At 44.7% G+C, this 20,998-nt stretch overlaps 1 protein-coding gene across 1 annotated transcript in view; it reads right to left on the bottom strand.

Moving 5' to 3' along the window:
- LOC142572936 (rifampicin phosphotransferase-like) overlaps positions 1 to 20,998 on the bottom strand; it is a 109,539-nt gene that overhangs the window by 60,145 nt on the left and 28,396 nt on the right. The window contains exons 14-25 of the mRNA XM_075682395.1: positions 20,846 to 20,884; positions 20,240 to 20,355; positions 20,091 to 20,161; positions 19,952 to 20,016; positions 18,174 to 18,321; positions 17,517 to 17,634; positions 16,547 to 16,647; positions 14,361 to 14,432; positions 14,172 to 14,278; positions 8,186 to 8,258; positions 7,179 to 7,283; positions 5,039 to 5,197 (exon numbers count right to left, since the gene is read on the bottom strand). Of these exons, the coding sequence (XP_075538510.1) occupies positions 5,039 to 5,197; positions 7,179 to 7,283; positions 8,186 to 8,258; positions 14,172 to 14,278; positions 14,361 to 14,432; positions 16,547 to 16,647; positions 17,517 to 17,634; positions 18,174 to 18,321; positions 19,952 to 20,016; positions 20,091 to 20,161; positions 20,240 to 20,355; positions 20,846 to 20,884 (1,174 nt within the window). The remainder of the gene's footprint in view (positions 1 to 5,038; positions 5,198 to 7,178; positions 7,284 to 8,185; positions 8,259 to 14,171; positions 14,279 to 14,360; positions 14,433 to 16,546; positions 16,648 to 17,516; positions 17,635 to 18,173; positions 18,322 to 19,951; positions 20,017 to 20,090; positions 20,162 to 20,239; positions 20,356 to 20,845; positions 20,885 to 20,998) is intronic.

The following is a 20,998-nucleotide window of genomic DNA, read 5'->3' on the forward strand; positions in this document are numbered from 1 at the left end:
AACATTTCGTCAACATTGTTTCAGAGCCTCGTTCATTTCCTGGTCAACTTTTCAGACGTTCGTATAGTTATTTATTTATTCTTTATTTATCTCTTAGGATTTCATTTAGTGTTTCTTCTAGAAGAAATGTCCCCTAATATTTTTGAGACGTTTGTAGTATTATTACTGCTTTAGGGTAAGATTTTCAAGTAGTAAGCAAGTGTGTATGCATGTTTGCTAGGCTGGCACGTATAGTTTTGTGCCATTGAATATAAGATGCTTGTGTCCAGTTCTTCGTTGCAAGCTATAAAATGGTTGCTCCAAAATGTTGGTCCGTGTCTGATACGTACCTTTTTCTTCAGTGTCTGATATTTTTGCTTCATTTCTTTCTCCAATTTCTTTAGGTTATATTAAACTGAACGCTTTCGTCCCTGGTAATGTTAATTTTGCTCCAATTTTCCTAGCTTCTTCGGCCGTAATTAAAGTGCCATAGCGTGTTTCCCTTATTTCCTCTATATGTATGTCGGCTTTATCAAAGCGAGAGTTATCGACAATTATGTCTGTCTGTAGTACAAGAAAATGTAGATAATCGCTCTGTGGGCTTTTGGAGGTGTGATTGTGCAAGTCCATTAATAAATAACTGCTGAGCATAGAAAATGTAGAACGGTTTTTCGAGATGTATGACTTTCATGATACCTATGCAGTAATCCGCCTAGGAATTACTGCTTGTAGTAATATCTATATCTATATATATATATATATATATATATATATATATATATATATATATATATATATATATATATATATATATATCAGGATAGGTGAAACTCTGCTGGAAATTATAGGACAACCTTTCGGCTTAAGCAATGCAGAATTCTGCGGCTCTGGCAGCTTTTCTTTTGGACCTCTCGTTTTGTCATTTCTTAAGCTCATCTGAACTCCTTTCATTACTGATTACGTTGAAAGCAATCCAGTTCATATTAAAAGGTGTCAACTTGCAGGTTTTGATGCAATGCCTTTACGGGTCCACAAAAGCATTCCATTACTCTGCTCTTCCTTGTGCTACCAGAATATGGAATTTGCTCCCGGACAGCATTGCATGCCAGTCCAATTACAATTCGTTCCTTGATGCCTTGACTGAATGCATGACTAAAGAAATGTGAAGTTTTACGTTTGTCGCACAATGATTTCGGTAGTTGCACTATCTTTTACAGCTTATTGCGGCATTATTACCGTTATCTCGCTAGGTTTACCGTTACGTTGGAATGTCGCGTCCGTAACTTTACTGTCATTTTTTTTCATTATTACTGTTTAACACTCTGATCTTGTTAATTACACGACTTCACTGAAAACAATTTGTGTGATTTATTCCTTGTTATCATATTATGCCTTCTTCTATTCCCTAGTGAATCGTGAACTAAATAATTCTTTTTTCATCTCGGTTGCACTTGCGGTTGTAGTTTGTAAACAGATACGGTTTATAGATGTCTTGTATTCTATGCATTTTCTATGTACTGCCCCCCTTACTCAATGCCTCACTTTGAGGCCCGTAAGGTATATTTTAAATAAATAAACAAATAAATAAATAAATCTCTCAAGTGGACGTCGCTTCACAAGGCGCGTACCTTCTACGCTCTAGTAAACAGACGTCGCGAATGGCAGATGCAATTTTGTTGAACGTGTCAGGTGGCTGAATAATTATTTAAGCACGAGCAACTGTGGTGGCAAGCGCTCTCATAAACAACCAATACAAACGCTCCATATCTGTTGGATCTTGCAATCGTTATTGAATTCCCAAAGGCCGGTTACAGCAAAGGTTTCATTGAAATTTCCTGACGCTAAAGCATGGTTTGTCGTTGTTCAACGACAGTGGTAAACTATAGGAATTCGTGTTTTTCGGTTTTGTTTCCTCGTTTCTACTAGCCACTCATACTGCCTTAATGCATTCGCCTTGCATTTTTGCGTTGAAGGCGGTCTTAATGAAGAGACAGGAGGACTGGTATAGCCTAGAGGGGGCGCTCATCTCTAGCTTCCACTCGCCATGCTGGCTCAATAGATATGTAACCACTGACTTCCTACTGCGGAGCACGAAGTCAGAGGTCAGAGAACGAGGTCAAAGGTGCAAGTCCAGGGCAAGCCGAATGCATACTCATGTGGCTGGATGTAAAGCCATTCCAGTTCTGTGCTTTAAGTGCAGGTTAAAGAAGCATGCTTCCTGAGGCGGAATACACAATTTTCAATCCTTGCCATCTGCCCACACTGAGTGTAGAGCCAGTGTCAGTTTCGTCCAGCGGATGTTATGCCTATCATGGCCGACAAATTCGCACACGTGTACCGTCTGCCTACCGATACTAACGAATGAGCAATTAAAGCAAATAAAAGTGATTCGATAGTCTATTCCTTGCCATAGCAATCTGAAATAAAACAACTCTGGTAAAGGACGCAAGCAAAGAGCGGTAAGTGGTGACATGGCATGCTGCCAACATCGGTACGTCACCGTTCTCGATCGAAGGCTACACTAATCGCACCCGCCTGGGTTTTCGTCATGAACTATATGGGACAGCGTGGAGGGGTAAATCCGCGTGGTGTTGTTACGGCGACGCATCTCATAATTACCAAAGTGCGCTGTTTTCCTCTTAAGCAATACTGCCAACAAGTGATGACCTCTTTCACATACAATGGCATTGCTAAGTTGACAAAGAGTGACGAGCATGAAAATCGAGAATCAGCTATACAAATCAGCAACCTCACAGTCCCACATCTCCCCCTTCTACATGCGCTCTCCCAGTCGTCCTTATTGAAGGGGTCCGGGCGCTCATATCGGCTAGTCTCAGTCTGATTAGACGCAGATTGTATGCGCAGATCTGCATGATGCCCGATATTTCGTCATTGTTTCGTGTTAGCGCTGCACGGTTACCACTGTATTTCAAGAAAACAACGAGTGATGGCGGCTCACGTCGATGTAAACAAATGTGTCATTCCGGTATATCGGCGTTCAAAAGCGGAAAGTTGATATATAAGATTTCCTGCAGCGAATATGCGTAATGTAATTTTCGGTCATTGGTAAAACTGATGAAGAGCGAGCGTCACACGAAGAAATCAGTAACAGCAATTCGACGGCAGCCGTGTCAGTGCCTGGATAGGGCTATCCTGTAGTTGCAGTGTGACGACAAAATCGTCACAGTGTCGGTCCACGACTCCGCTCCAACCGACTGCACGCAGACTAGACTCTGGGCGGACAGTCTGGAGACTGACGGCGTCGGTGCAACGTGATAGGGGTGCCGACTCTACGGAGACCAGTCACGGGAAATCGATCGCCAGGCCAAAATCGGCGTTGTGTCGATCCACTGTCGCCGTGCCTTTATGCGATCGCTGTGCCTTGGTGCCAATTGTACAGCGCGAAAAAAACATGAAAACCTATTGAAACGTTCCATATGTGATTCCAATAATTACGTGTGTTTCCGTATAATCCTTACGGAATCTACACAAATTAAGTGTAATTTCTTGTAAAATTTTTTATAACATTTGCACGGAAAGCATACGGAATTATTGTAATCAATCCGGAAAGTTTCGATTGGAAAGGACAGCAAGAACAGAAGGAAGAACAAGCACTTGTCATCAATTTTATTTTCAAAGTGAAGCTTTGTGTAGATACTCTACTATGTTTGCTTGGCGGCGGTCGTCTGGCATCTCTCGAGCACAGCGAATGCACAGTGCATACAAAGCAGCTCAAGTGTACTCACGCCACGCAATGCAACAAAGTCTGGCGTCTCTCGAGCACAGCGCTCAAGACACATACACTGTGATAAACGCTAAGCCAAACTCAATAAACTCAAGCACCAACGCATTAGTTATACGAAGCAACGCGCTCGAATGTGAAGTGCTCTCCGGGGCGTACGCACACGTGTACACACACACACACACGCACGCACGCACAAACACACGCACGCACACACACAAACACACAAACACGCGCGCGAGCGCGCACACGCCTATACACAGTACGCAAGTATAGATACGCATGCGCACGCATGTTCACGCACGTGCATGTTCAAACACGAACACACACGTTCGCACAGATAAATATAAGCGCGCGCCCACGCACACGTACACTAACCCACACGCACGCATACTCAAATGCACACTTAGAAGCACGCGCGCGCATGCTCACAAAGGCCATACACGTATTCGCGCGCAGGAAAATTCAATTGCGCGGACTCACGCACGCGCGCACATGAAGCACACATGCACAATCACTCTCTCTCCCTCCCTGATACCTCTCAAAAGCCTGCGCGTGCAAACTGTGTGAGTGACATTATTTTATCACCGTTCCAACGCCAGCTATAATCAATAGCTCTACCGTTTAAATTCCCCGCTTCTTATTCAACCCAATGTGCCCTCTGCCGAGAGGTTGTAAAACGATTGGCTCCCGTCGTGTGACTTCAGCGCCTGTCCCTGTACAAAACACTGCTTTATCGCAAGATCAGTGCTGCGACTGCAAATGCATATATATTCTGTTAGAAAAGAGTATGCTCTCCGCGATTTCAGCTGAAAATTGTCTAAAGTCGGCGCCCCCCACCCATTTTGAAATATAATTTCCTAAAAATCGTTCCCCTTCGGTTACGCTGGTGGGTTGCCTTGAAGAATACCAAAGGAGCAATGTCAAAAATTCCTGGACAAAGTTGTGCTCAACAAGCTCAACAGCTCAAGTTTCGTACTCGATTGGATAGTCGTTTTTTTTTGTGGAATATTCATATTCTACTATCGGTTCAAAAGTTTCAATATTCCAACCGCCCTAAATACAGCCTGAGCTAACGGCAACAGGTGCGCGACCGCGAGTGCCTTAGGCTTCGAAAGTAAATTAATTTTATACCCATTCATTACTGAAACAATCCGGTGTGACTCCTTCATAATAATATGCCATCTAATCGGTTCTAAGAGGTACTAAGCGTTTTCATAATGATAGATGAAAACTTCTAATTAACTATAGACTTTAAATCTGTATGTCCTCTTTGCCCACTCATTTCCATTTGCGACTGTTTGAGAAACGGCTCACCTTTCCCGTGTAGTACAACTGCGCAGGAAGCTTCCACCTGACCATCTTCTTGACCCGTTCCACGGCTCCATTCACTTCCTCGGCCGCGTCACGTCCCAGTATACTGTGTATGACTGATCTCTCCATGAGACTCGCGTCCGCTCCGACTCTCTGTTGTCCCTGAAATTTAAATAACACGTTGCAGCATACTTTCACTCATGCAATGTTGACTTACTTCATGAACCCGCGTGACGATGACTCAGGGACAAAGTCGCTTCCTTGCCAGAGTTATCAACAGGAAGTGTTCTTTTTGTTTATGATACATGAGCTGACCTCTACGTGAGTGTGAGTAGGACCGCAATCACCGCTCGTCAATTATGCATGCATGCATGCATGCATGCATAATTGCATAATGCATAATAATGCATAATTGCATGCATGCATGCATGCATGCATGCTTGCGTGCGTGTGTGTGTGCGTGCGCCACGTCACAGACAACTCGTCGGCTGCTTTTCATGACAACTGCAACTCATTTATTCATGGAAGCGCCCTCGCCCTCCTTAGACCACATCGATACATAGAACGAACCATCGCTATCTTCATGAACTGATCAATCCCTGTTGGTCCAGTGGCTGTGCCACATCACAGACTCATCCACTGCTTTTATCATCGAGGTCAGTGAAAAATACGCTTTTCGCTAAGAAATCCAGTGTCTACATTTTACTGCAGCTACCGGGTCTCCATTGCTTCATTGCCATTTCTGTCGAATGTGTCGATGTCATTATGTCATTACTTTTGCAATGTGGCGATATGGAAACTAACCCTCGTCCAAATACGGATATCTTACTTTCTGATTACAAAAATTCACCTCAGATCAAACGACGCTAATCAACGAGGCAAAAGAACTAAGGTCCCAAGTACTAACAGCGGAGGACGAAACATTAACCGAACTGAGTCAGCGGTTAGCCGTCCTGGAAAGCCTTTGCCATTACCTTGGCCCTTTGCAAGATGAATAGTCTTCCCTACGAATAGACACCGGCCAGGCGGCTCGTCTAGGGCGGATCCTTGAAGCTCGCGTGGACGATTCTGAAAATCCTTGGAGAAAGATTAACCTGGGTGTTGTGGCCTTGCTGGCGCTTTCCCATGACAAAGTTTTTCACAGACCAAGGAACTAATCATCCGTCATTGCCACGACCATCTAAAGATAAGCATTGGCCCGAAAGAAATAGAACGCGCTCATTGCTTCGGCCGTCATTCACATGGCCGTCGTCGCCTCGTCATCGTTAAATTCACCTTTCATGAAACCATGGAACCAATTCTGTCACAAGGACGCAAGTTTAAGGGCATGCAATACATCGTCGGGAAGGATTTTTCCCACTGGGTAGGCACTGTACAGAGACACCTCCTTTCTTTAGCCAAGGCAAAATCTGTTCCTTTCAGCCTTATGTATAAAACACCTTTCATTGATTCGAAGTGCTACACCTATGATGAACAATCGCAATCCGTAAAGGAATTGTCGGTGAGCTAGCCAGTGTTCCATTTGGAAGGGGTAGCAGTGCGTAAGACGAGGAGTGAGAAAGTCCTTTGTTATTCATTTTGAATTTGTAATATGCACACAAAGTTTGTGCGGGCTTGTGTGGACTCTTTCACTCCTGTTTAAAAGATGGCTGTCCTATAGTTACTGCACTGCGCCATACTCTGTGCCATCCCGGCGCTGTGCTGGTCCCCGCAGATATTCTTTGTGCGCTTGTGTTCCAGTGTCTATCGTGCTTCTTGAGATTTTCTTGTTTCTTTTCTTTTTTATTGTTTCTTTAGTAAAGAATTTAGCACTTGGTGATAGACTGCGCTGACTAAGCCTGCATTATCTTGTTTCTAGATCCAAATCGTCCTTACATCAATGTCGTTACTTTGCGCACCATCCCGCGAGGGTGTTCGTGTTTCATATGTATTTTTTCTGGTTAACAATATGCAGCGGGAACTAGCTTACATGAATATGTGCCACGAGCTGAGAGCCTGCTAAAAAGCCTCGATTTCTAGCCCTACTTAGCTTCTCCGGAAACAGTTTTTAACTGAGTAGCCTAAGCTCGAAATCCTTGTTTGGGATTGAACACGTCGTCTTCAGACTATTCTTAGCACAAGCCAGATTAACCACTATACTCACGTTGGACAACCACAAGAAATAGTTGTAGCGATGCAGCCGCATCCATACGGGAACATACTGACTTCGGTCTTGCTCGAATGCGTTTGAAAGCCGCATGGCAGTCTCCTGAAAACAGATATACGAGTGAGCCCTTCTTTATAGAAAATGGTTTAAGCAAGCCAGTAGCATTAGATGTATTAGAGATTATTCGAACATTGTGCAAACTACACCACCAGCCTCATATCGTTAAAAAAAAATGGAGCATCAATACAACTATGGTATATATATGACGAAAAACTTGAGCTATTGCATATACCTGTCCGCCTAAAATACACGTTACCAACTTAAATTTAAGCGTTATGCGACAAATAAAGTCTCTGTAATACATTTAGAGCACATTCGAGTTTCCATACGCGAGAGCCAAAACTTATAGTTTGTGAAACTGCAATACAGGTAAACAGACAGACAAAAACGACGCTAATGTTTTCCAGGTAATATATAAACCTGCGCGTCATCTTTCTGGCGTGCTGGTAAGTGCAGGGCAATCAACAGAGATACACTCATCGTCAGTTTCATTTGAGCCACTTAATGAGAGCGCACTGGATCAATTCGTTTTTTGCCTCTTGTGCTAACATGACTAACAAAATATTTCACTTTCATGTTGTACCCGGAAGTTATAATGTGATGGTGGAAAAACACCTATCTTTTCAAACTCCTTCTTGTGTATACTGCTGACTGTCTATGGCGTACCTCATTTCACATCACTTACTCGTTGTCCCCAGTTTGTGGTTTTATGTGCAGAACAACATTATGCACTCTTTATCTCTTTCAAGGTGACTGGACTCGATGCCATTCACTGGCTTCCCTTTTAATTTTAATTGGTTACGCAATGTTGACATTTCTCTTTTTTATATATATTTAACCAATTGATCAATTTGACCCATTTCAGGCTCCACATTCTATTTTATTCTATCATAATCCCTGCACTTCATCCTGTAAAATTCGAAGAAATCAGCATTAAGACGTACCTTGATGTAAACATCGAAAGCAGCACGGAGGAAACATGTAGTCAGTGGTGGCATTGCTCCTGGAAGAACTTCACTGGAAAGGAGGTCAAAACATCTGTTACTGAAGGTGTCCGATTAGAAAGAATGGTTACTTCAGCTAAACAAAAAAAGCGGTCCATTTGTTCGACATACATAATGAACAAAGTGCTGGGCTGTGTAGGTATACGCAGACTGCCTTCATAGTTTCCCAAGGCAGAACCCCTAAATAATGTCTTCAATTATATTAGCTTAAGCGCTTAGAGATTACGTCTGTACACGGTCTCATTTTTAGAGCGCAGCTCTTTGGCGTCCGTTCCTGGGTTTCGCGTCGTCGTCGGCGTTGTCGTCGGCCTCGTAACCAGCTCCGCCCCCCTTTCATCCCCCCAGCGCTAGCAGCGACCGACTGATACCGCTGGATGCCGCTGACGCCGCTAGAGAGTCAAGATAACGTGACAGCATAGAACACCGTCGCCGCCATGCAGAAAGAGGAGGAAAGGGTCCCCCCCCCTGTTCTTGTGTGGCGGATAGGGTGCTCTTCAGTTGCCGACGCGCCGGTTATTTCACGTAGGCCCCGGCACGTCGACGAATACGTGACCACCTTCCCACGGCTAGACCTGGTTCTTAGCGCTGCGGAAGCGAGGGTATCATATTGTTTGTGTCGGCATCGGCGGCGTTGTCCCTGAAACCAACTCCGAAGCTGGGGTTGACTCACTATCGGCGTCAGCGGCATCAGTCAGTCGCTGCTATCTCTTCCCTCCTCCCTTTATCGTGTTGTCCGCTTGCTGCGCGCGCTTCTGCCCCCATCGTTTGCCGCTGGGTGTACACGCCGCCCCCCTCCCCCCTCTTGCTGCCAGTCTCCGGTTGTCAAAGCGCCGGCTCGAACTTAATTCCTTTCTTCGCTCCTCCTCCAATGCAACCCCTGTGCGGTGGCAATCAGAGAGCCAGATCGGTGGCGGCGGATCTGTATATGTGCACCGCCCGAGCCGAAATTGCCGCTGCCGTTCGCCCTGTGCGGTGGCAATCAGAGAGCCAGATCGGTGGCGGCGGATCTGTATATGTGCACCGCCCGAGCCGAAATTGCCGCTGCCGTTCGCCACTGCGAAATTATCTGCCAGTTCTTTCTGAGCCATGAGCGAGACGACCGATGGAAGTCCTCCATCTGCTGCTGCTGCTGCTGCTGCTGCTAAACGAGCTGCCAGAGCAGAGGCCCAGCGCCGTCGCCGTCAGAATCCAGAGGTGCGTGCCGCCGAAGCAGAAGCTTACCTAGTGGAGTCTTTGTTAAAGGAATACGTGTGAAAAATAAAAAAAAATTCTGTAATAGCGCATACATGTGTTGCTCGATTTCTTTGCCTCAATCTATCGAAAAGGTGAAACAGCTTATTTGCTGGGCTCAAATTTCGCATTAGGAAGTAACGTAATCGTCGGTAATTTTTTTTCCCTATTTCACCTAGCTTCGAACACTGCGAGATCTCGTGCGAAGAATAAACGGATTGGCAGTTTCGCTCGAAGGCGAAACATTGAAAGCAACAGGAAAGTCTATCACTGGCGTTGACAACGCCTTAGAGAACTTGTGTGACGAGAAGCATCGCCAACGGGATTGCTGGCGTCGCATTCTCAATCGTGCGCGAGATGAGACCGAAAGGAAACCGTCGGCGTTCGTGAGCCTCCAAATAAACGATCGGACAGATTTACCCCGACGTGCACTGCCCGTTACGCTGACGTGATTTCCGAACAGCTGCTTAGCAATAATATATGTGTGCGTATACGGCGCTTATACGCCAGCAGCGAAAGTCAGAATGCTGTCCTGGCTTCAGCATAGCCGACTGAGTGCAACATGGCGGTGCGTCCTCTTACCTTTCGCTGCCGAACACGCCGCGAGTCTCCGGCGACCTTCTGACCCTCCGTGCGCTATCCGCGCATGCGCGTCAACACCGTGACAACAAGACAATGCCAACGGTGGCGCCAGCGGTGGCGGCGCAAACGAATCTCAGGCGTACCTCTAATTGCTGTCGCAATAAACGCAACGTACACAAGAGCGCCGTGTTGCATGACTGTGGTGAAAACAAACCTGATCTGTTGTCCCTGTAAAATATAGCGAACGCACGTCTTCGCGGATCAGGCAACCAATATCTACGCTATTGTATAGTACTTATCAATCTTCACCTTTCACACTGCTGGGCGACAATTCTGTGCTGTGACCCGCTGGGACACATACAGAGAAGCGTTGGACTGAAGCGCTGGACGTTGAAGCGCTGGTGAGCTGTTCGAAGATATGCTGCGGAGCAAAAGAGTGGCTACCTCAATGTTGAAACTGCCAGATCATTTCCCTACTCCTGATTTGAAACTAAAGAACCTCTGCGCAGCGCGTAGGAGAGCGGAGCGAAAACTAATGTGAAAAACGGGAAATCCATCTGCGAAAACTGAATACAACAGGATAAACGCTGTTATCCGTCGTCACACAATAAGGTTAAGACGAATTCAATGGGCTGCTTTCTGTGAGAGTTTATCGACGTTTACTCCCATGAAAAGGATATGGGGAGTAATGAATAGCCTATCCGGAAAGATTCGCCCACACAGGCCATTCGAAGCCCTTGCTTTAAAGCGAGGAAAAGATTTGCAAACCCTTGCAGAAGATTTTGCAGACGTATACACATCTGGCAGATCAGCAGAAGTATCGAACCCTCTGTTGTCTGAAGCATTCCATACCATGGATACGCCGTTCACCTTTCGTGAGTTGGATTTGGCGCTTAGCAAATTAAGAAGACGCTGTGCTGTGGGTCCCGATTCGATCAGCAACCAGATGCTGACAAATCTGCCATATGAACGAAAACGTGCACTTCTGGACATATTTAATCACTTCTGGAGCACAGGAGAGATCCCAGAAGCGTGGAAGACAGCATGGGTGGTGCCAGTGCTCAAGTCCGGAAAGGATCCTGCAAACCTCACCTCATATCGGCCAGTATCGCTAACATCATGCGTATCAAAGTTGATGGAAAGACTAATATGTACGAGGTTAACATGGTATCTTGAGCAAAGAAATAGACTGCCATCATGTATGACCGGATTTAGTCCACGGTTGAGTACCCAGGACAGTGTCTTGGATCTACTAAGCCATATCGAGCACCATCGCGTAGACGGCCTTTCCACACTCGCCATCTTTATGGACGTTGCCAAGGCATACGACTGTGTGCTTCATACAGGGATCATCAACGGACTCCGAGCCATGGGCGTCTCGGGAAATGCTCTTCGATTCGACCATGAATTTCTCAGTGATCGATGTGTCCAAGTTAAGCTCGGAAGTATAATGAGTGACAAGCGACGAATTTCCCTCGGCGTCCCACAAGGAAGTGTCCTATGCCCCTTGCTTTTTAACGTTGCCATGGCCAGGCTTCCAGAAGCCCTGCAAGTAGGTAGGCTGCAAGTAAGCCCTGCAAAGAATCAACGCACTTCGTCGATTGGCAGGTGTACGTTGGGGAAACAATCCTATATCCATGCTTAAACTGAACACTGCACTGATAACAAGCCGCATTCTCTATCAGCTCCCTCTGATATCACCGTCATCGAGTCAATTCGAGCGCTTGGAGGCAGTGCACAGAAAGGGACTTCGCTTGGCGATGGGAGTCCCAACGGCGGCTTCAAACAAGAAAGTCACTAATGAGGCAGCGTCTCTTCCACTCCGCCTCTTGGCATCTCAGGCCTTCCTGACGCAGCTATTAAGGCTGGGCGAGTCACGCGCAGGCACGGCGCTTCTCCGGCGGCTAAGAGCAAGAACTCGCTCACATTTCCATGAGGCGCTGAACACCTTCCGATTTTTAGGTTTGGAATGGCCTAAACGAAGTCGCCTTGACCCGCCATGGTCTTTTCCGGACGTTACCTGCAGCCTTTTCAACTGCCGAAGCCAAGTTTATTGGGCTGGACCACTTAAGAACTGTGTTTCAAAGCCATCTAGAAGTGTACACAGACGGTTCGGTGTGCGCACAAACAGATAGCTGTGCAGCGGCATTCTGCATACCATCCCTTGATGTGTCATGGTCTGGCCGACTGGATCGCGTAGTTTCCTCTACAACAGTAGAAAGCGCCGCAATCACCACGGCTTTGCGGAAACTACGGGCCTTTTCTGCATGAGATGTCGTGGTGCTGACGGATTCCAAGTCAGCATTACAGAGATTACATCGGGGCCTACCTCTAGAGAAATTTACAAGGCAGTCTCTGGCACTGATCGACGACCTAACGAGCAAAGGATTTAACATTAGGTTTCAGTGGATTCCATCACATGTAGGAATTGATGGAAACGAGGAAGCTGACGCCCTTGCACGCCTAGCGCTGATATGTGTCCCAAAAGTGAAAGCTCCAAAAGCTTTTCGAAACCCTAAGGGTGCAATCCGCCTTCACTTTAGAGAGATGCACAAGAATCCACACGAATCCTGTGTGACTCATGGATTTACACGCGAGCAAGCGACGCTTTTATAACGCATCAGGACCGACTCCGCGTACACCCCAGCTTGGTTATTCAAGACTGGGCTTCGCACTTCCCCACTCTGTGTTTTCTGTGGTGACATTGGCGACATCGAACATTCCATTTGGCTATGCCCGCAGTTTGACAGAGAAAGAAAAGCGATGGTCGACAACCTACAAAAAAGCGGTCTCCCGCACAGGACCTTTGAAGACGTGGTTTTCCCCGGAGGGCCCGCGGCATTCAGGAAGAGAGCGCAACGACTGCTGATAACCTTCCTGCGAGACACGGGGCTCATCGACACCTGGTGACACACCCCTGATCTCAACTCGAAGGAGGATTAGGTGGAACAGTTGCCGTCTATGTATGCCAGGCTAACCCCGCCTGCTTCAACATCACAACCACCACCACCACCACCACCTTATCAATTTTACGTTAAACGGCCTGTGGAAATTGAACCTTCAGGCTATATATTCCGCCGGTGGATGATAGTAGCAGATGGCGCTTGTGCGCCTTCTTTTGTGGGCGAACTAATTAGCTTTTACATAGTTCAGTGTGCTTAGCTCTGCTGGTACAACCACACGCCACTTCCAATTTAGGCACGCAATGGTGAACGTGTGGACGTAAGACTGTATTAAGCCGTAAACAATCTAAACAAAGGTTACGACGCTATGGAGACGAGGACGAAGTGAGACACAAACGGCATATACGGCAGCAATTATTGGTCGTTGTGTCTCGCTTCATCCTCGTCTGCTTAGCGCCGTAGCCTTTGTTTTTGAGCAATGAACCAACCCGCTCAGCGACAAGTTTCGTTGGGGCATCAGTTCTTTTTTATACTTTCTCCCGCTGGCCGGTAGATATGTGCAAATTTTCGCAATTTGTGCAAACTTGAAGTGGACAACAGCACCGATATCTACAATAACGTACGATCTGCTCAACCAAAAAAACCTCGTGGTCTTGTCGTGCTTTGCGAATTCTAGATTTCGAACACCTCGGTGATCATAAATGCTGAACGGCAATTTGCGAAGATCTCGAATTACACTGTGCCGGAAAGATAAGATTGCAAATTGTGTCTACTGACCATCGTCGTAGCCTTCGCCGCTTACTTATTATGTGGGAGCCGCCAGCGTGTACATAAGGTGGTACTTAAGAAGGATGCGTGGCACGAAGCTTAAATTCGATAGAATAATCAAGAGGAGAAAGCAATATTGAGACAGCTGCTGCTAATTTTATTCCTGGAAGCACCCAATATGCAGAAACATACCACGCATGCGCAAACCTATTACACTCGATGCACGCACAGAAACGCTGTCAACATAGTCTGAAATTACGAGTAAGCTATAGCAGATTGTGGCTATGACATATTGTGGAAAGCCAGGTGGTTAGAAACCGCAAAACGCCACGTGGTGGAAACTTCTTACCATATTTCGTGGAGATAGCATATCTTTCTAAACACTCATACGAAAATTTTTCATATAGCATGCAAAATTCTGAAAAAAAAACTTTAATACTCACGATACGTTTCCTTTGGTTAGTATTTCTTTTGGCGACTTCAAACCATTGTCAAATTCGTGGATCATTTCGCAATCAGTTTCTCTCAAGAACGTTGTCACAGGCCGAGACTGCAAGCCATAGCGTAGGTAATAAGGCAATGCGTGCGCAAGTGCGCTTCAAAAATGAGCAAACGATTAATTGCATGTTTACCTGCAACATGAAGAATTTTCCGTCGTAGAGCGCCCACTCAATATCCTGTGGTATTGTATATGTCTTCTCAATCTGTGTGAAAAGGTACGCGAAAGCTTAAGGAAGCGCTTGCGAACGTGTAAGGCTGCTCCGAGTGCTATGAGAATTGGCAATGGGAAATTATTTCCGGGAAACTACACCATACCTCTTGATTGCCACAGGCATTCCCTCTGAGTTCAACTAGTATCACATTATAACGACACGCATGCTTAATTACTTTGTGTGTGTGTGCGTGTGCGTGTGTGTGTGCGTGTGTGTGTGTGCGTGCGTGTGTGTGTGTGTGTGTGTGTGTGTGTGTGTGTGTGTGTGTGTGTGTGTGTGTGTGTGTGTGTGTGTGTGTGTGTGTGTGTGTGTGTGTGTGTGTGTGTGTGTGTGTGTGTGTGTGTGTGTGTGTGTGTGTGTGTGTGTGTGTGTGTGTGTGTGTGTGCGTGTGTGTGTGTGTGCGTGTGTGTGTGTGTGTGTTTGTGTGTGTGTGGCACTTGTGGCACACACACACTTGTGGCACTGTCGGATGTACAATACCTTTATCACACCGTCGTTGAGGAGAGCTCCCGTTCACGTACTATTCTAGGGATGTTTTATACGCACGAACTACTCTTCCAGCCTCATCGATCATGAATGTCCCCTATCAATCTAGCCCTAGCTGGGAAAAACCAACGCTCTGGCCCACTAATTGGGTGCTTAAAACCCAGCATGTTCGTTCGACCTTGCAGGATGGCACATCTATTACCAGCAAATCCGTTTTTTTTTTCGAGCAGTTGTAGTAGTAATTTTCGATATCTGTAAATAAAACACGCGCTTCATACTTTTGCCTGCATATTACCTATGACGTAGCCTTGTATTCACGGCAAATGTAAACTTCGTGTTACATTTTATTGTCCCAAAAGCTGTTGAACGGTGCAATGCGTCATTTATTGTATGTAACATAATTTACCCCCGTATAAGATAATTGGTGCTCGGGCCACTCTTGTGCTCCTCAGTTTCGCCAAATATGAAGTCATTGCGTCTTTGCCTTCTGAGGCTAGTGTGCAAACATTCTACACTCTATGCAGGGTGTCCCACGCAGCTTGAGCCAAGAACTTAAAATGGAAAGGTGCGTCGGAAGCGAATTGAACCGAACGCATACTATTCGCAATAGCCTTTAGTAACTCAGACATTTGTTTCTTTTCCCCATAACTCACTAAATAATTAAGATTTATTACCAAACTTTTTAATTATTGGCTGAGGACTCCTTTCTTTGCAACCCGGAAAAAAGGACTATACGTGAGACGTATCATAAAGGAAACCACTCGATCGGTGGTTTCTCAAGGTGCTCTACAAATCTGCGTATCATACCTTGGGTCCTCAGCCACTAATTAAAGTGTTGGGCAATTAAACTTAATTAACGAGTCTACACCTTAATCACCACTTCTACAGGTAATTTATGGCGAAGGCCATAATTAACCCGCACATTAGCTTTTGCACGAACAATTGCCCACCACTCAGTGCATGATATTAATTTAGTTCTCCTTAGACACTGGTTAATTCGCAGACAATTATCCGAGCACTTATAGTAGCAATAACGCCTTTCTCTGCTAAAAAGAATTGTGTGCACAAACCCATATCGCATATCTGTAAGCTACATTTGTTTGGACAAACAAAACGAATAAATTTAATATATTAATATTTAGCTTACCTCATTTTGTTATAACGTTTACCAAGGTCTTGCAATATTCCTACTCACATATTAGTGCAGTGATTGAGAGCCACGTATAATACATCAAGTTCGACCACTTTAAATTTACTATTAAACGTAATTCACAGAATAGTTATATCGTTTTTATTGTTCATTTACAAACTTGTAAACCTGCTAGCTTCGCATTGCAAGAATTAGCGATTTTCCACAATAAGTATTTAAACATTTACAACCTAAATAGAAAATTTGCTGGTTACAGTCACTACAACTTAAGGTTTTCTTTTGAATGTGACAAATTTGATCAAATTAGTTGACGTGGTTGCCGAGAAAAACGAATTCTTCTTTTCCATGTTTTTTGATAGCAGCCCCCGAGCTCAAGCTCTCTCTGAAATGTCCTGCATACTGGACATTATCCGAATGTAAGTTTAAGTTACGTATAACATGAACCGGCAGAGTGAGATCACGACATTACCTGCAAGCTAATAATGGCCAACTTTTCGACGTCTTCGTCAGACATGGACGGGATCTCGGCCTTCTCCGAACTCAGTGGTACCGTAACCACACCATCGTTCTCTGCAATGAAATGTCGAGTCACATGCTGTACGATGGTTATGAATAGATTTGGCATTCGTAGTGGCATCCGACTTGAGCACAAAAGCAGTATCAACAAATCTTAACACTTGCCACACTATACGGAGGACCGGGCTTGTCATGGCAGGTGTAAGGTAAAACAACTTCTTCGCCTCAGAAATATGTGTTCTCTTTCGACATAAGAGCAGGATATAGGCTGCTTACAACAATCCTAGTGAAGTAGGCTCAAGTTTTTAACGTTAGTGTGTAACGTCCAACTTCAAAAAAATCCAACGCTGCTTTTACAAACATGCAGGCTTTGCCTGAGCATTGGAGCACATTCGGCGTTTGACGGCACTTCATGGCAAGCGCTATGGTAAACTTATGGCATCCAAAAAGTGTGAAGCTGCTTTGGGCCTACAGACCTATAATTCTGTTGGCCCACTATGGTGGCTCAGTGGCTATTGCTGTAGACAAGTACAGAGTAGTGAGTTTCTTTCTGAGCCGAGGTGGGGCCACATTTCGACGGAGGCGAAATGCAAAAGCCCTTATGTACTTAGATTTAAGTTGACCTTAAAGAATCCCCGATGGCCACACTTATTACTACGACGTCACTTGTAGGTGCAGAGTTGTGACCGTGAACAAATCATTCGACCAATAAAACCTCAAGATGAGCCTCTATCGTACGCCGTTAAAACCCCTAGCTTTTCTTTTGTTTCAGGTGACTGTGCCTATAAAAAACAAACATAATTATTTATGTACATGTTGATTTGTCGATAAATTCACATTACAGAAGTGTCGCACACTTTTGTAATGCGCATTTATTATGACAGCAACCCTAATTGCATGATGCCATAGACATATAGTCTTACCGGACGTGGTTGTGTAGACTGACTTGTGGCCTATCTGTTTTGACTCGACGGTCACTGTCTGCGTCCCCGTCTTCTTCAAAACAAAGGTATCCGGGTCTGCCGATGCCGATACAACAGACTGCACAAGAACAGACCCAGATGTGTTAACCAGGAATTTGGACAAAGAGACCTATCACGCTCGTGAAAATTGTCATCTCACGCATGCCTTCTTTTATTAATTTTCGGCAAACGAATGGTTCAGCTGCCGCATAAGTTTGGAAAGCGTAAATACTGATTCAGTAAATGCGCATCATAATTTAATGCTCAAAATATTCTAATGATTGTTTCCACTGCCATTACGCCATTATATCAAACGAACTTTTCACACTACTAAAGGTCACACTTCATAAAATTTGCTATTTGCATGTACAGAATAACGGAACGCGTTCCTAATAAGCCCAGCAAAGAAGACACAGTTGCAGTTTGACTTCGCATGTATAGAATACCATGCGAGCCCATACCCTCCAAACACATACATACCTGCCAGTGTACTGGCAGCCAAAAAGAAGGAGAGTAGAAAAAATGAATTTATTTCAGCTTCGACAAACTGTAGCTCAGAATCATTTATGGATTATTCCGTGAGAGTATCGACATGATAAAATGTGATGCAGCGCTTACTTCACCGATGCCGTAGTTGGCGGTCACAGTGATGTGCGATGGGCTCCCGGTAAGCGGGTCACATGTAAACATGACGCCCGCCGCAGTTGCGTCCACCAGTTCCTGTACCACTACTGCCATTGGTACGTCCAGTGGCTGTCCATATTGCCTGCAAAATAACGCGACAAAGTAGCAGAGAGTAGTACATAATACAACCCTCAGAAACCCATTGGTCGATCGTCGAAGACTACAAACTGAAGAATGCAGGACCTTTCACACGTTTTTCCTGAAACATTAGGGTGCCCGGCGTCATAAAGCAAAGCTCAGTATGGTTTCATAGCTTTTGTTAGCATGGTTCGAGCAATAAACAGTACTTGGTACCTTTCAGATTATTTCTACTTTCGAGCACAGTGCTAAGCTTGTGAAGGAAAGCTCAAGGAAGGCAAATGCTTCTCAACCAGTTTTAGCAAGAACAGACACCAGTGCAACTGATGGTACATGAGAAATGACCTCGCAATTTGACTCATCTCGTTGGTTTCGTTCTGCCCATATTGCCCATATTATACCATAACCCATTTCCAAACTGTAGTGCCACTCTTGTATACCGAGCGTTTCAGAAAGCGCAAAATATGAGCTTAGGAACGCGGACAGCATGATACGTATGTCTTTGCGCGCATTCACATAAGCAGGAATGGAATTCATGACATTCACTTCTTTATTTACAATAAAATACCTACGTAATAAACACGGCAGTGTTATAATCACTCAGAAAGAATGCAGCACACTGAGAAGCATGCCATATATTCCACGTCTAACTGCTGCCATAGGTTTTAATAACCGAAATTAACTGCCGAGCAAGAAATGAGCTGTGTGAGGCCAGTGTGTGTGAAGCAGTAATTTTGTGCTTCTCGAAGCCAAAGCCCTCTTTCGTTTTCCGTCCTTCATGTATCTCTTCATGCACCCTGCCCGCAAGTTTGCGTGTTCTGAACTTTCCCGTTGAGCTCACCAGGACTGGTGAGCTCTATTGCTCCGCGTTTGACAATTTCAGGAGAGAAAGAGCGCAGCAGTTGCAGATTCCTAGGGTGCCCACACAGTATACAATAGAATGTCAATCAAAAACGGAAACGCTGGCTCCCAAATAAATTGTTAAAGAAAGTAACGCCGACACACCGACAAGAACTCACAGTGATACATACATACATACATGCGTACGTACATACATACATACATACATACATACATACGTACATACATACATACATACATACATACATACATACATACATACATACATACATACATACATACATACATACATACATACATACATACATACATACATACATACATACATACATACATACATACATACATACATACATACATACATACATACATACATACATACATACATACATACATACATTGCCATCCACTTGACATGTCTGTATAGGGTTCATGTGCCGTTCGACCACTATGTTTAACCTGCTACTGTGTATTTGCCCCGTGCTTTTGCCTCCATTACACTGCATCCGGTTTGGAAAGACAACTTCCGAACGCATTTCCTGTTTATCTGCACTGTTCTCATGTTGCAGCGCTACAGAAACCACTCACAAATGAACGTAAATCGGCCATCATCTTGCAAAATTGCAAAGCTTAACTTCCTTTCACAACACTGTTTATGTTGTTGCTGGCTGGACTTGGTTTACAAAACAATACATGCACAATGCACAAAGACAATATTCGTATAAAGATATGGTGAATGTTCGCAGCCTTGGATGCTAGTAATTCAAACTCACCTCTTATAGTTCACATTTGTGAAGCTGTACTGCGATGCCCAGCACTTCACCACAGCGCTGATGACCTTCAAACAAAATCATCATAAACATAAGATAACTGGGAAACGACTGGGTTCTTAAAAAAAATTAGTCTTATTACGTTTTCCTGGCCCCGAACACCAAGCAATGTGGTCATTTGACCGGCGGCTGACATGTCCTCAGAGTCTTCCCCTGCAATCAAGAAGTGCCAGATGAAGGTGTGAGTATCCACACATATTTTTTTTCGTTTTCAATAGTTTGAAATCTTACCTATTGCTGAAGATCGCACAGCAAATGCGGTGCCGTCGTGAAATGTTGAAACGCGGAAAGAAATTTCTTGCGCAACTTTTGTAGGCATTTTCATTTCTTCAATAGCACCTACCACCCTGCACGCGATAAAGATAATACGATGAAGCTGAAATCTCCGAAGAGGACAGTAAAAAGTAGATTATTATCCCCTAAGCACTGGGCGTCCGTCTTTTTCTATCTTTTAAACCACAGCTTTTCATACATTTTAGGAAGTCATCTTTAACCTAAAGCGCTTGAGCCTGTAATAAATTTCTATTTGTAGTATTATGCTTGCTTCTTTATTTTCTTGCTTGCGCGTTTCCTCGGTTCCACGTGTGTGTATGTGTGTCTGTGCGTGTGTGTGTGTCATCAACGCTACAAGTGCCAATGATGTCCATAGATATACCCAAGATTCATAACTTTTTTTGTCATCCTTGTAGTTCTCACAGTGTCCTCTTAGTATTCAGAGATAGCATACTTTTCCAATATGAAGCCGCCCTTTGTTTTTTTATTCTTAGAAAATCGTTATCCTGAGCCCTTCTAAGATACGTTTGCTTAATTCTGTATGTCTCAAAGCATAAAACTTACCTGGAACACACTTCTTTCAGCGCTGTTTGCCAGTCATCTCTGCAAAAATTTTTGAAAAATGTGCGGTAACTACGTCAACACGCACTGAAACAAACGAATGGCGCCGTATTTTTGCGCCGACATCTCCTTATATCGTGTAAATAAGAAACCGAA

The sequence above is a fragment of the Dermacentor variabilis genome, chromosome 2, assembly GCF_050947875.1.
Source record: "Dermacentor variabilis isolate Ectoservices chromosome 2, ASM5094787v1, whole genome shotgun sequence".
NCBI classification, from domain to species: Eukaryota; Metazoa; Arthropoda; class Arachnida; order Ixodida; family Ixodidae; genus Dermacentor; species Dermacentor variabilis.